The sequence below is a fragment of the Alligator mississippiensis genome, chromosome 2, assembly GCF_030867095.1.
Source record: "Alligator mississippiensis isolate rAllMis1 chromosome 2, rAllMis1, whole genome shotgun sequence".
NCBI classification, from domain to species: Eukaryota; Metazoa; Chordata; order Crocodylia; family Alligatoridae; genus Alligator; species Alligator mississippiensis.
The window spans coordinates 181,022,903-181,038,614 of NC_081825.1; the positions used below are offsets into that span (position 1 = coordinate 181,022,903).

At 44.2% G+C, this 15,712-nt stretch overlaps 1 protein-coding gene across 1 annotated transcript in view; it reads left to right on the forward strand.

The window, feature by feature from the left end:
- The first annotated feature begins 3,686 nt into the window (after positions 1–3,686).
- LOC102565360 (sodium/hydrogen exchanger 10) overlaps positions 3,687–15,712 on the forward strand; it is a 192,129-nt gene continuing 180,103 nt past the window's right edge. The window contains exons 1-3 of the mRNA XM_059721332.1: positions 3,687–3,904; positions 6,039–6,139; positions 10,668–10,796. Of these exons, the coding sequence (XP_059577315.1) occupies positions 3,766–3,904; positions 6,039–6,139; positions 10,668–10,796 (369 nt within the window). The 5' untranslated portion in view covers positions 3,687–3,765. The remainder of the gene's footprint in view (positions 3,905–6,038; positions 6,140–10,667; positions 10,797–15,712) is intronic.

Below are 15,712 nucleotides of genomic sequence, written 5' to 3' on the forward strand. Positions count from 1 at the left end.
GGGAAAATGCTTAAAAAGAAGTTATGATGCAAAGTAATGTATTATGAGAGACCAAAGAAGTGGTTGATTCAATATGAAAATCTTTTATATTTCTCTAAAGAGGAGAGATGTGCAGATTGAAATTAAGGTGCAGGAATTCTTAATGAATGGGCGAAAGCTACCATCACTACCACCTGTAGACCTAATTCTGGGGGATAAAATAAACCAATCGTGCTGTTTAATACTCTGGAAATAAAACGAAGGCCACAAAAGCAGACTAATAATTCAATCAATAATCTGACAGAATCATTAAAAGCCCAAAGTATTTTAAGGAATTATATTTACTAGGGTATCTGTATGAATAGTTTTTGTACAAATTTCCAAAATAATCTAACATTCTTCACATTGTATGGTATACTTTCTCTACATCACAGCCATCTCTTTATGTCTCTATGCTATATTTTAATGTTAAACAATCCAAAGACTGACAAATAATATTAGTTCTTTATCTGAAAACAACATAATCATAACTCAATTGAAATTTCTGTAGCAGCTTAGAAAGCTCTCTTAAACTGTACTTATGACTCATGATGCAATCGATTCCTATTATTGAATTATAGCTTTGCATTTAGATGAGAGCCAAACTATTATTATACACACACTGTGATTATTTTAGTGCTCCTGAGTGAATGTCTGTTTAATTTAAACATTTACATACTTTCACTTAAACTGTACTTTAAAATTCAGAGCAGATTTGATAAATCTTAATATTATCCATTTCAACTTCCTCAGAGTTTCAAATGAAAAACAATGAGCTATCAGATTTAGACTTATAAAATAACTTATCTTTATGCTCTAGTGGGGGAAAGGTCAGGGCCTTTATATTTTAAAAGGCAATTTAAGCTGCTGCCTCACAAATAGAGATATTAAAAATATTATAATACAAATTTAGAGTAATGGATACCCAATTCAAGTATGAAACCCATTCAAAGTAATACAAAAAAGAGCTCTAAGATACAACTTGATGTTTAAATCAAGTATAGTTCTTTTTGTATTATATTTATTTAAGCCTAGTCTAATAATACAGGACATTATACATTACATGTATAAGGATGTAAAAGGGAGATATACTGTCATGAAAATTGCTGAAACTTAAAGAACTTTAAAATATATAATGAAATGGAATAAGCAAGATATTTTGACTTGAATCTTAATTCATTTTTGTAAATTCATTGAGGCAGTCCAGGGGATATCACTCATCAGACCCCTGAGAGCCAGAAGAAGGGTGCAGTCAGGCCCACAAACTGGCCCTGTGTGTCAGACCCAGCATGCAGGGTTAATCTAGTTTGAGCGCCGCATGTAGCACACGCCCTAGACTTGCTCCATGTGCTGCATGCAGAGTGCACCCCAGACCGGTTATGCATGCTGCATGCAGTACAAGCACAGGCTCCAGCCCCCCACCCTGTGCCATGTGCAACATGTACCAGACCAGCCACATGCAGCATCCACGCTGGCTATACCTCTACATGCTGCGTGTAGTGGATGCCAAACCAGCTCTACAGAATGCATGCAAGGCCAGGGCTGGCACATGGTGTATACAGCATGAAGAGCTAATCTAGGGTACAGCACATGCAAATCCAGCGTGAGAGCCACAGACAGCACCGTGGCCAGATGATAGGGTTTCATGGGTTGGATTCAGCCTGTGGGCCTTGTCTCTCATACCCCTAATTTAGTCAATTCCTTCTTACATAGAACTCTGACAGTTCAGTTTTAAGGATCTAGTACATATTTTTAATACTGTTTTGGGGGAAAAAATTATATTGCGTCTGTCAGAAAACAGTAAGACGCAATATAATTTTTTCCCCAAAACAGTATTAAAAATATGTACTAGATCCTTAAAACTGAACTGTCAGAGTTCTATGTATCATGTCTTTAATGTGTAGCGCATCAAAGCAATAATAGAAATAAGTAATCTATAAAATTTTGGCAAGAATAGCCCTATAGTAATCATATAAATCTAAAACTACTTTGAAGTTATAATTGTCTGTCTTAAGCAGACAAACTCCTGTTATAATCAATAGCTTTGCCTACTTATGGGCTTAAGTATTCAACCCTATGAGCTGAATCTTGATGTGTACTGAACATCCACTTCTGCAATCTTCCATGGAAACTGAGTGCTCAACAGCTTTCAGGATTGTGCCATCTTCCCTCAATTCTTTGGATATATGTTACACTGGCATTTGGGTTTTTTTGTCCTTAGAAAAACTAATAGTATGTTTGAGTGTTTCTAGTGGAATAAGGAACAGAAAGGTTAGTATGCCTGTTCTACACATTAACTTCTTCCATGGCTTTGCAAAATATAAGTGTCCACAATATCAAACCCACAACTATGCAGGAAAATAATGCACTAGCACTGTAGTTTTGGTTTTTGTCTTATTTTGAATGTTCATGTAAAGACTACGCTCTCATGAAGTCAACAGACTAAACAGTTCTGCTGCCAGGCTCTCTAGATACTGCTTTTTTGGCAAAATATAAATAAAATCTCATTGAGTCTTCATGGATTTAATATCTGACATGCTTAAGCAAATAAAATAAGTTTCACATCTTAGATAGTTTGTAATTGCTCCAGATTGGGCATTCTTTTATTTTTTAACAAAGTAGAAAAACAGCCAACTCAGCCTTAATTAGTGTCTGACTAAATCATAATTGCCTGTTTTTTTTCCAGCTGAGGTGACTGTATTGGCAATTTTACCAAAGTTGGGTGCCCACCTCTGTGTCCCCCAGATTCCTGAACTGTTCTGACTTGTACTAGCAATGCTGACCTTTTAAGACTTTCTTAATGGCTAGTACAGGTTTCCTTCGCTTTATGCTGGTTTTGTACGTGCGAATTCACGCTTATGCAATCACCCTTTTTATACCAAAAATTTGTTATATGCGAGGTAAATTCACTCTTATGTGATCAGTGTGGTGGAAGCCCGCAGTCTGCTGCTTTGTGCGGTGCATTGTGGGAGTGATGCACACCAGAATATAGTCTCCTGTGTGGATCTGTGCTCCTCGCTTGCTGTCTGTGACACATTTCTGTAGTTGTCGTTCCCTTTATGATACTGCCCTGTGCTTGTGTGTACTGACTGCTGTTGGTGAATACCAAAATTGTCTTGTAAAAATAGTGGAAATGTGTCTGGGGCTCAGTACAGTCAAGATCTTGGAACATATCCCTATTTGTTACATTGTAAAGTGGTTTCCCTTTATGCAAATCTGAGTTATGCGCCATTTTCAAGGAACGCATGTACAGCATAAAGTGAGGGAAACCTGTAATTGCAAATCTGTAGTTTGCATTGATGCATAGTTGCATTGATCATGGTCCTGCTCCAGCCTCTGGCACACTCCCCAGTTGGGGGAGAAGGAAGTGTTTAATATTGGTTTGATACTATCCAGGTATTTTCCTGTGCTAGGGGATTCCTCTGTCTTTACTTGTCTGATTAGGGTAGGTATTTTTTACATTGCCAGAGCTAAAGTAGCCAAATGGTAAACCAAGTGAATAAGTTTCTGCACTTAGGGAGTTAGCACTTTCTCCTCATATTCCCTCGGAATGGGGAGGGAGAGCGGCGCTGGCCCAGCACATGCTGATGGAGGCGGGAGCCGAGCCTGTCAGAGCCGCTACTGCGGCGCCTGCGGCAGGCCCCGCCCTTAACGGCTGCGTTCTGAACGCAACGGCCAGGCCGGGCTGGCGCGTGGCGGTTTCACCCCGTCTGGGCTTGTGGGGCGCGGGGCGTTGGGAGAGGCGGGATGGAGGACCCGCAGGGAAACCGCAGCGAGCTGCCGTTTGATTACATCGAGAACAACGACTTCCACGGGCAGTTCCACATCGTGGCGCGGGAGCGGCCCTTCGTGGTGCTGCTGATCTTCCTGGCCTGTGCCAGCGGAGGTAGAAGGCGGTGGCCAGAGCCTCCCGCCCTGCTGGACGCCCCAGGCCCAGGCAGCTGCCCAGAGCAGGCGGGGGGAGAGGTTGCTCCCCAGCTGGGCTGAGGCGCAGTGAAGCTTGAGGGGGACTGGTGCTAGGGCTCGCCCCACAGTAGCTCAGCTTCTGATCCGGGCTTGTCACTGCTTTTTATTTCTGTTTAATGTCTTCCACTGCATGTGCGCTTTTCCAGCTACACATCTTCACTGCCCAGTTTCCTTCTCTCTGTTATCTCCTTCCTTACACAGTTGCTGCCCTCAGCACTCTTCCTTATTTCTCATCTCATTTTTTTCCCCTGTGCTTGACTGACTCCCACTTCTTTTTCTGTTCTTAGCTCGCCAGTTACAACCCTTCATATGCTCCCCACTTCTCCTAGCTCTCCCAAAGACAGAGGGTCCCAAAACAAAAGGACTCAAAACACCCAGTTTTTTCAGGCAAATTGGAGCCTGAATGTGGAGTTCCTTGAGGAGGCATCCACTTGTGAGAAGCCTCAAGTATTTCACCCATTCTGTTCAAACCTCTAAACTTGTTGCCTCTCTGTTGCCACCCCATTTAAGTAACTTTCCTAATTGCTGTTGATACAAGACTATGAGTTAGCAACCTTGCAATGAAGAAAAAAATACTAAACATTTATTTCAGACAACACAGTGATATGTCAGTTTACTCCAAAGTATAATTCAGAATTTCAGTATAATTCAGGGCACGCTTTGCTGTGCTCAAGTAGCATAACCAGGGAGAGGGAATGAGTGGGGCATGACAGCTCCTGCTTGCTAGAGTAGAAACAGCCCTGCACCACCTGACAGGCTGGAGCAGCCCTGCCCTGTCTAGACCTGGTTGCTGGGTGAGGAAACCACCCACCTTTACCCTGCCCCTGCTCTCCAGTGCTTGGCACCCCCACACACCTGGGTGCAGAGGAGTTTTGCCCAAGGAACAAACTCATTAGTTATGCCTCTGCTAATACTTAATCATAATAATATTTAACAAAAGATGACAGCCCAAATTAGTTGCAAAATGAGCTCCACATACTTAGCTGCACAGAAGAACCAAGTCCTACAGAAGAAGTGAAAAATTTTACCCAAAACACCATCATAAAATGGATTAGAGACTACATTAGAGTTTTATAGACTTCAAAAACCAGGTGTTCTATGATTTTATGGTTCTCTGTATCAGCAACTTAAATTTGTAACTTGACCAATACTGATTATATTTATCTTTAAAAGCAATAGAAATTGCAGTTCAAGTTATTGCCAGTGCAATATTGAATTGAAAGGTATTAAATGCTGTGCTACCCCTTAGTCTTTAAAAAAATATTTTTCTCCTTGAATTTTGGTTCTTCTTACCACTTATACAACCTCTGCTATTGAGTGTTTCCCACCATTACTGGATTAGTCAGACTTAATCATGTGAGGAAAAAAGCCCATGAGTTATTAGCTAGCAATTTCTTTCCTCTGAGATGTGTGGTCTGCTGATTAACCTATCCTACACTTTGATATGGGGGGTGGGGGACATACTGTGGACTGCTGTGAAGATATAGTTGACAGTTTCAGTGTTAAAATCATGTTAGTTTTTATCATGATTTATTTTGACAAGTATAAGTAAAATGTATCTATGTATCTTGTTGTGAAGTATTATAATTTATATGACAAAACTCCCCATACTGTATTTTCTCATATGTGATGCTTAACTTTTCCCTAAAAACACAGGTGCTAGAAGTTGGCATGCTCATTATATGCAAAAATTATGGTAAGAGCAGTTTCTGCTGCGAACTGGGTGAAACCAAAAGTAATATCTGCAGCATCCACAAGGAGCAGAACAATGAGCAGGCTTGGCTCCTTAGTTGCTTCTACTTAGTTACTTACTATAAGGAAAGATCTTTTGTCTTTCATTTTACCTTTCAGAAACAAGGTGTGTATTATTTTCTTGTGTTGTATGTGAGAAAATACAGTATCCTGTGTTATCCTATCCACAGCATTGCAGATCAGGTAAAAGATCATTTCATAATAGATCTGCTGGCTTGTTGATGTGCAGAGCTTCACATGTTGATGTTATAAATGACAATATTTTTCTACATATATTAATTTCTTTTTTTTTTTATTACCAGCATTGATGAGGACCATTTTGAAGGGCACAAATATTCCTGTTATTGTCATTCTTTATGTCATTGGAATTATCTTTGGATTATTGGGCTACTTTGCAATAGAGGTAAATGCAACCATAATCAAAATGAGATTGGAAAGTAACAAAAGTATGATTACTTCCACCTCCTGCAGACAGTTATAAATAGATAGGAAATTAAATCTAGTGCAGTAGTTCCAAAACTCCAGTCTGTAGATCACTAGTGTTTCACAGTATAGTTACTGGTTAGATAGTGCTGGCTATCCTTGCTTTTGGGTTCTAAATTACATGACGAAACAACTGAAATAGATTAAATACTTCCTTAATACTAGTTTTCCATTGAAGAGAAATGAGATGAGCCTTGTATTTGGGATGTGATTGGAGGTCATTTGCAAAACAGCCTTTCTATTAAGGCAGGGCTGTCAAACTGGCAGCTTTCAGGCTGCAAGTAAAAGGTAAATGTGCAGCTCCTGAGCTCTCACTTGATTGCTGCCCACGCCATTGCTCTGGTTGTAAGAGCAGCCAGAATCTCCAGCTCCCCCATTCCTCTTCCAGCTGCCACTTGCCTTCAGCCCAGGGGGCAGGACAACAGAGGGAGATTGAGGGTGAGTCTGGTGCTGTGTTGCAGTGGGGGTGAGTTACATCCATTGTTTGGGGGGGCGCAATGTAGTGGTAGGGGGTATGTCTGCATGAAGTTGGACCAGCCCTGTATTAAGATATGGTTAACAGAATGTTTGAGACCCTCAGGATTAGTAGTTAAAATACCAATCTCAGTTGGAAAATCAGATTTTTGTTCTCTAATTGTCTCTATTTCTCCATCTGTGAAACTCGGATAATAACTACTTGATTTATAGGACTGTTCAGTAGTTTACTTAATGTAAAGTTTTTTGAGATGGTTTGATGGTAGGCATTGAATTCGGAGTATTATTCGATGATCTAGTCACAAAAAAGTTACTGCAGGAAGTAGGCAGGTGGTATGTTAGTTTAGGGAGGCATGAGCTTTTGTAGACAAGAATCTACTTTATCAGATGCTATTAAAGGATTGCCAAATTACTGAAGAAATGTCAGTAAAACATAGTACAAAATTAAAGTAATTGTTTCTTGTCTGATTCAGAAAGCTGAAGTGAAGACTCCCTAGCAGTAAACTTGGAACAGAACATCTGGTTTCCTTTATTGAAACTGGGGACTCCACAGTTATAATTCTCTAGTACCTTCTTTACTTACCAGGGTGTTGGGTAATGTTGATCCTTATTTGAAAGCAAGGAGTTTCAGTTGCAAAAGGACTTTCTTATCAAATAAAAAGCATTTTAGAGCAGTAATTTATCTTGAAGTCTTTTCTTTAGTGAGTCAGGCTAGTTAGGAGTCTTTCCACTCTAGTCAGGCTACCCTTCACCTATGCAGGTCTGCTTGATTTCTCTCTTTGTCATCTCACTTCTGTTTCTCCATTCAGATGCTTTGATGTACTTTAGATATGAAAGTAAGTGCTTGAAAATCTTTGAAGTCTTTGTGAATGGAAGGATTAATTTCTTCAGAAGGCCCAGGCTTCATCAGCTCCTTAATAAAAAAATACCTATAACATCAGACTATAGTTAACCCTCTGATGAACAGAAAGATGGGAAGGAGTACTGATTTGGGCAGACTCAGAATGAGAAAACCTTTCATTTCTCGTAATGCTTTGTTCAAATATTGACAGAATTTGGGAAAGGCCCAGATTCTGAGACAGCTCCTTAGCTAATGCAGTAGAATACATAGCTCTAGGATAGGTGTGATGTGTGTGCATCCTGAGCAAAGTGTGTGCATCCTGAGTAGGTATGTCTACATGGCCTAAGGAATTGCTGTCTAGACATACCTGGGCTAGCTCAGGTACCCAAAGTAGCATAGCTATAAGTAGTATAGCATGGTGCTACAGTTAGGTTACTTGGCCCTGTTAAGAAACAGTGGGTGCATCTACACAAGATGCTTTACTGTGCAGTAGACTAATCTGTGCAGTAAAGCATCACAGTCTACATGTGTGGGCCATTTACTGTGCAGTAAATTAGGCTACTGTGCAGTAGTTACTGCACACTACCACACTTATAGATGCTGACCAGAAGCAGATTTGTTCCCAGTCATCCTAGGCATCAGGGGCCACAGGGGACAGGGAGTATTCTGTCCCTGGTCCTGGTGTGCTCATTCCAGGACTGGGGAGCTCTCTGCCCCCTGTTCCAGCTCTCAGCATGGAGCTAGGAACTCCAAACCCAGTTCTCACTCACTCTTCAGGGCAGCTCTGCATAGCACAGAGCTTGGAGCTCCAGCACCCACTCACTCTCTAGAGTCCCCAGCTCTGTGCCATGCAGAACTGCTTTGGGAGGCAGGTGGAGGCTGGAAACCCAAGTAGGGCAGCTGCTGGTGAGCCCTTTGCCCTCCTGCTCAGCAGGAGGCTGGCTAGAAACTATCTTGCAAGAGGGGCAGCTGCTGGCAAGCCCCCTGCCAAGTGGGGACAGTTCCCAGCCAGTCCCTTGCGGAGCTGGGGGGGGGGGGGGGGGGGGGGGAGAGGGAGGGAGGGAGGGCTGCCTGATGGGAGGCTCACCAGCAGCTGCCCCACATCCAGGAAAGCTCCTGGCCAACCCCTTGCTAGGCAGGGAAACCCCGCCCAGCAGGGAGCTCGCTGGAACCCATGTGTCTCCTGACCTTGTGCACATCAGAACCGGCCCCTATGCCCCTTGCCACCCAGGTAAGCATGGAGCTCCCCATGGCTGCTGCAGGGGGGCAGAACAAGGTGGGAGCAGCTGTGTACAGGGCTGCTCCCATTGGAAGCAAATCTGCTCTCAACAGGGTGTACATGTAGATATGCTCCTGGGGAAGGCTTACTGTGCAGTATTTTACTGTTCAGTAAGCCTAAAACACATTAATAGCGCATGTAGACGCACCCAGTGTTTATGAACTGGACAGATGTCATGATAATGTCTGTAGAGCCTCTGGTATCTAAGCTAACTCACATATTTCTGTATGGCACTGTACAGTGCCATATGTAGTTTTACCAGCTAGGTATCTGTCTGATTCCCTGATGAACAGTAGCATTAGGTTCTTCTGGTCTTATGAGCTGCCAAAAGCTGATATTCTGTTGAAAACAGATGGTAATGGCAAGTATATTGGGTTGCCAGGCAACCATCCTTTTTCATATCCTAGCCATATATCCCTGGCAAGTAAGAAGTCATTATAGTGGCGGAGAGCCAAACCTCTCCGTGAGACAGAATTCTCTTGCCAACCTGCAATAGGTGTCTGTTGCTACAAACAGCTATTTGAATGGTTGGTGTACAGCTCTGAACAAAACAAAATATTTTAGATTCAAATGGTTTAAAAATGCCCTTGTGTGCAGTCTGCATTTCAGCATTGGATCCAGCCTCATTTTGTTTTCATTTGAACTGACAAATATGTCAGTCTTAGTGTATGTAAATAAACAGCAAGCATAAAACAGGATGTAAACCACATACCACAAAGTCAATCTCTGCTATTGCCATCTTGTTATTGAAGCAAAACACCTCGCAAGTACATTTATTAGAAACAGACTGATTGAACAAGAAATTATTTTTCCCCACTAACAGGCAATGTTCCCATCACCATCAGCAAATCCCAGATACCTTGCTCTTAAGCTTTTCTTTAAGTACCTCGCAAAGACAAATTTCTGCACTTATGGTGATCAAACAGGCACATATTTGTGAGGCATCGTGTGCAACTTAAATTTAAAGTCTCTTTGTTCCTCTTCCCTTCTAGTCTGTAATATGGTCACTATTCCCATAAACTCTTCCATTTTTAAGCAACAGTTCGAATGTTTCTCATGATTATTTCATCCAGAGAATCTGAAGAGATAGCTGTTCCTTTCTGTAAGTAACTATTTCTGATTTTCTTGCAAGGAAAAAGGCATTTTTTAAAGAACAGTTCCACAGTTTAATCTTAAATCAGGATTTGCTTTTCATGTGAGTTAAAATTACCTATCTACCAAGTTTTTTTCCCCTTTTAAATCCCCTCAGAAGAGAGATCATCAGCGAGAGTTGTCTTCTGTATATGTAGTACATAAGCTGTTTATTCTTGTGTGTGATCTAGAAGGGTCTCAAAAGGTTAGAAAGCTTCTAGCTTCATCATAGTTAAGTGGATTAAGTCCTTTATTTTTCTGCATATAAAGCTGCATGGTTTTTTACCACAGGCATCTTTCACATTAAAATTATGTGTTTAGAGGGAAAGGATTTGTGTAACACCATATATTTATTACATATATTCAGTATATTTGTTAGACAGAAGTACTAGTTTGATCTGGGAGCTCCGGCAGATGTTCCGCCTTAGTAGGTGGGTGCTTTACAATGTCATTTTTTACCTGTCATTTCCCCCTAGGGTAGTGTATTGATACTGTCACTCAGAGACCATTTGAATAAAGTTTGGAAGCCGATGGTTGATCACACTGCCATGAAAGTCTGAACAACAAATGGAAACTATTAATTGAAGTGTTTGATATTTCATTGTATATTAACAGATTGGGAGTACCATTTACAATAATTTGTTTTGCTTTCAGAATATATACTGATTACTGGAAACAAGTGATATAAGGTTCCTTTCTTTTTTTTTTTTTTTGTATTGCCAGTTTAGTGTGCTTACATTGCCCGTCGCAGATATTGATCCTGTCCTGTTTTTTCATATGTTTGCTCCAGTTGTAATATTTACGGCTGCCTTTCAAATGGATTTTTATGTTTTTCAGAAAACATTTTGGCAGGTAAGGTGTAGTTTTAAAAATGTATTTTAGAGTGCATTATACTGAATAGGTAAATGTTTAATGTGTCTTGTTTTTCTTTGAGAATATAAAGTGTGGCTGAGACAGTTCAGCAAAAGTAGTGTTCCACATTCTTGGTTTTTACTGATTTCTGCTGATAAATTCCCTGATTTTTTTTTTTTTTAATTCATTCAGTTTTTACTGATTTACATCTGTTTTTCAGTTCAAATCCCTGTTAACCAGCATGAGTGGGGAATGGCAGCTCTGGCTTTAGCCCTGCCCTGGGTGCTGGTAGCTGTGAGCCCTGAGCTTCACTTGGGGGGGGGGGCAGGCGGGAGAGCCCCACCCTGCTCCCTGTAGTGGGTGCTGCACCCAGCTGCTCAGCACAGGCCCATGGGACTGGAGCCACTGCCTGGGGGCATGGGTCTCCCGGCTCTGACTCTGGGTGGGGTGGGGCAGGACAGACCACAGGAATCACTCCTGGGGTGGGCAGGTCCCACCTGCACCCTGGCAGCTCTGGCTGCGGCCCTGCCCCGGGCGCTGGGAGCTGCGAGCCCCAAGTCCCACTGGGGTGGTGCAGGCAGGAGAGCCTGGATCTGCTCCAAGTGGCAGAGGACTGCATCCAGGCACTTGGCACAGGCCTGTGGGGCTGGAGCCGCTGCCCAGGGTCATGGGGCTCCCGGCTCTGGCCCCAGGCAGGGCAGGAGGTGTTGGGGTTGGGGTGAGGTCCCCAACCTCCTCCCTCCCATTGCTACTGTCCACCCCAAGCGCTGGTAAGATCCTGGTGCTGCCACTGGTTCCAGCCTGCAGTGGCAGCAGGCTGCAGCAAGAGCAGGCCACTGCCTGCCCAGATCACTGGGAAGAGCCTGGGCTGGTGACGGCACCAGGCTCTTCCTGGTGCTCAGGGCAGGCGGCAGCCTGCTCTCGTCCCGCGCACAGATCCGGGGACACATGCCCCCTGGAAGAGCCTGGCACAGCCCTCCCAGGAGGCATGTAACAACAGGAGCTGCACCCACTGACAGCTCCCCCTGCTTTGCTCCCTGCTGCAGCCCCAGAAGTGGCTGATGGCCTGCGTTGTGTCCATCCCCCTCGCTCCTTCCTTAGTCCCAGGCTTACTCCCTCCCTCACCACTGATTTTTCTTTGATTTTTAAACCAATTTTTTTTCCTTTTTCTTCCTTTTACCCTGATTTCATCCTGGTTTTTATGTTTTGAAGATAAACCCTAAAAGTTCCCCGATTATTTAAAAAAAGAAAAACCAACCCCCCCCCCCCCCACCCCCCCCCCGGCGCCGGAGAATGTGGACCACTAAGTGAAAGTTATACACTTTATAAAGAAAAAACTATGGAGCCAATAAGGTTTTAGCAGCATATTTTAAACATTTTGAAAAGAGCTCTACTGCTTCTGTAATCTGGGGGTTAGGTGCAGGGGTGTTACATCTCTCATTTTCTCTGCCCTTCCAGTACTGATCTAAAGGTTTGTGGGAAGATCTGAGAAATGGGTGTATGTCTACACTGCAGAGTTCAACGTAGTCCAGAAGTACTTGAGATTGCTGCCAATATTCAAGGTAGCTAATTCAAGCTATGTAGCCACAGCAGCATTCAGCTGTATCTGAATTATTTTACCCTGCAGAGTAAATTAATCTAAATCACTACTGCTACAACTAGATTGCTGCTTGTGGGTGACCGAGCTTGGGATCCGGGGAAGGGGTCGGCTGGGTTGTAGCCACAAACCCGGCACATACAGATGGGTACTTGCGACTGCTAGAGTAGAATTAGGCACAAACACATACTGGTTGAAACAAAGATGACTTTACTTACACTGTCGAGATGTACAGCGTAGGAAGAAAGTTAACTTCAAACTTCTGTTCCAATCAAACCGAGGAGCTCTTATAAGACGAGATATCTTTAAACTGGGTCTGAACTCGAGCGTGCAGGACACGGGGGCACGTCAGGGGGGTCGTCAACGGGGAGTTGTAGCAGGTGATCAGACCGCCAGGTTCCACTCCGAGACGAGCACGGAGTTCTCCAACCTGGGCGGAAACAACTCCAACCCTTTATACGGCTAGCGAGCCAATTGCCAGCCGCCACATAGGAATATTTGAAACCAGCCAATTAGAGTATGCGCATTTGCATATGAGCGGCGGGAACTTTTCCACGCCGGGGCTCTCCACCGTGCCGAGAATTCCCCTGTCTCACCGTGACTTGTGCTAGAAAGTTCCACTGTACCGAGGCACTCAACTAATCAGTTCTGACACTGCTGCTACCTGAGCTAGCTTGTTCATACTTAGTGAATCTAACTCTAAACAATAAACTGTCAAAGGCCCATTGTACTCCTCAGATTTCTGCTACACCTCTTCCTTGTTCATTACCCTTCAGTTTCTTCATGGTGAAGATTTTTCCTAGTTACCCAATTTAAGTTCCCATGAAGTGGCTCTATCAGCATCTCCAGCTAACTCTATTGTCTTTGGGCATGTGGTGTTTCTTCTTACTCCATTTCTGTCCCCTGGACCTAATGCCTACAAGTTGTCCTCCAGTCTTGGGAAGGCCCACAGGTTTTCCTTTCTCTGCCTTAGTGCCAATCATCTTTGGGTAGGTGCTGCTTAGAACCAGTCCTTTAAAAGGTGCTGTTGATTTGGTTATCACAGAACTACCTCAACTGGTAGTAGGCCCTCTACTTATGAGATAGAATTGAATTAGGGTCCCCCCTAAGAATGTAAAAAATATGAAACATAACACAGGTGGTTTGTATAGTCATGCCTGTAGTATAATTGTCTAATGCTTTCCATTGTAAGACCCTGTTTTCAATTGCCTGTAATTTTGTCACACTTAACAAGTTTAAAATAAAGGTTTATTTGCCAGGGGATATCTGAAGCTAAAACTTCCAAAAAAATCTGAAGTTCAGTTAAAATGGTTCAATCACTTCCAGGAACAAGGTTAAGGACAAATACATTGGTTATATAAAGTAAAATATTCTGACTATCTCACCAAGATGTTTTAGTACTTCTATGATTTGAACTGGAACATTTAAAATTTGGCATCATGGATTGCCTTGATGTCAGGGCATGCCTTTGTGCTCTTCCTGTGAAAATTCACCTACTTTTGGTCAGGTTACATGCTTTTGCAAATCTCTAGTTCAGGCATTTTCAGTAGAATTTGGGAGTTAATGTACTCAGAGTCTGATTGTGTGCACAATCTGGATTGTGGATGAACCATTTCTAGAGAGGAAGTGAGCATGCTTTATCCCAGAGATAAAAACAACTGAGCAGGACTTCTCTTCCAATTGCTTTTCCTGGCTGTTAGAGGCTGTTTGGCACTGGGCACATAAAAAAGATCCTCTCCTGTGCCCTAGGTTCTTCTACAGCTGCATTTGGGGAGTGAGAAGAAGAAAACAGCCTGATTTAAACACAGGGGCCACGTCCAGACAAGCAGGGGTGTGTGCTTGCGGTGGCACAAATAATAGCAGCACAAATCTTTGCCAGTACTTTGTGCCTCAGTGCACACCCATGCACAGTGAATGCCCTTGCATAGTGCACATTGTTCCGCTGTGGGCAAACTGCCTGTGCCCTGCTTCTGCTGGCTCCTGGCATGCTGCTCTGACCAGGCTCTATATGCTGGGGGAAGGGGGTGGGGAAGAGAGGGTGCTGGCTGGGGCACAGGGTGCCTCAGCACAGGGCTAGCCAGCAGGCAGCCCACACACTGAGGCAACCTGCACCCCAGCCATCTGGGGAGCAGCATGTGGAGATACACATGCTGCAGAACCCCTGAGCTGAGGCACCTGAGCCCCAGCCATCTGGGGAGCAGCATATGGCTGGGGTGCAGCCCTGGGATGCCTGCTTCCTGTATCTGCATTTGTGCCAGCACGTGCTATTTTGGCATGCCTTGCGCTACTTTTTATTCCAGGGCTTTTTTTGCTACTGGGAAATCCTGGTAACAAACTTTGCCCCCACCCTGAAGATTAGCAGTGCCGCACATGGTTTAACATGTAACACATGTGATCTGTCGTGCCACAGTGAGGTTTGTGGTGCCTCAAACCGCACATGCCTGCACGTGTGGATGTGACCAGGGGTTGCTTACAGAAGTTATTAGGCCTGTGTGAAGCAGCTAGTATTTGCTTCGGATTCGGATTTGGCCGATTTGGGGGACAGTGATTCAATTCGGTGATTCGAATCACTGTCCCGAATCGATTTGGTCATATCTGATTTGGAGATTCGGCTGCTGCCAAATCAGCCGAAACTCCAAATCACATAGACCCCATCTCCCGCCTGCTCTCCCAGCCGCAGCAATAGCTGCCCTGCCCCAGCTCCTGGCACTTTGAAAAAAGAAAGCCTGCACTCACTGACTGCTACTGGGAAGGGGTCAATCCCTGCTGCCCCATATTGCGTGGGGGGCTCTGCCACGAGCTCCCTGACCCCTGCCCGCTCTCCCAGTCCCCCCATGGCTGCCCCACCCACCCCAGCTATGGCCCTTTAAAAACAAAAAACCCAAAACACGGTTTCACTGGTTCCTGCCTGGTGGGGGGCGATCTCCACTGCCCCACACCATATGGGGGGCTCTATACGAGCCCCCAGAAGCCCTGAGGCCACTGCAGGAGATGGTGAGTGCTGGGAGTTGTTTTTTGTTTTTTTTTTTTCTTAAAAAAAAAAGCTGGGCGCTGGGTGGGGGAGCGGGGAGGGGGTTGGGGGGATCGTGGCAGAGCCCCCCCATGTAGTGTGGGGCAGTGGGGATCACTCCCCCCACCAGGCAGCAGCTGGTGAGTGGGGGCTTTTTTTTAAAGCACCGGGAGCTGGGGCAGGCAGGGCAGCCATGGAAGAGGGCTCGGAGAGTGGACAGGGGTTGGGGGGCACTGGGGGAGCAGGCAGGAGATGGAGCCTGGTGGGAGTCCCTCCCTGCTCCCTTCCTCCAGCCTCCCTTCCCCCGCC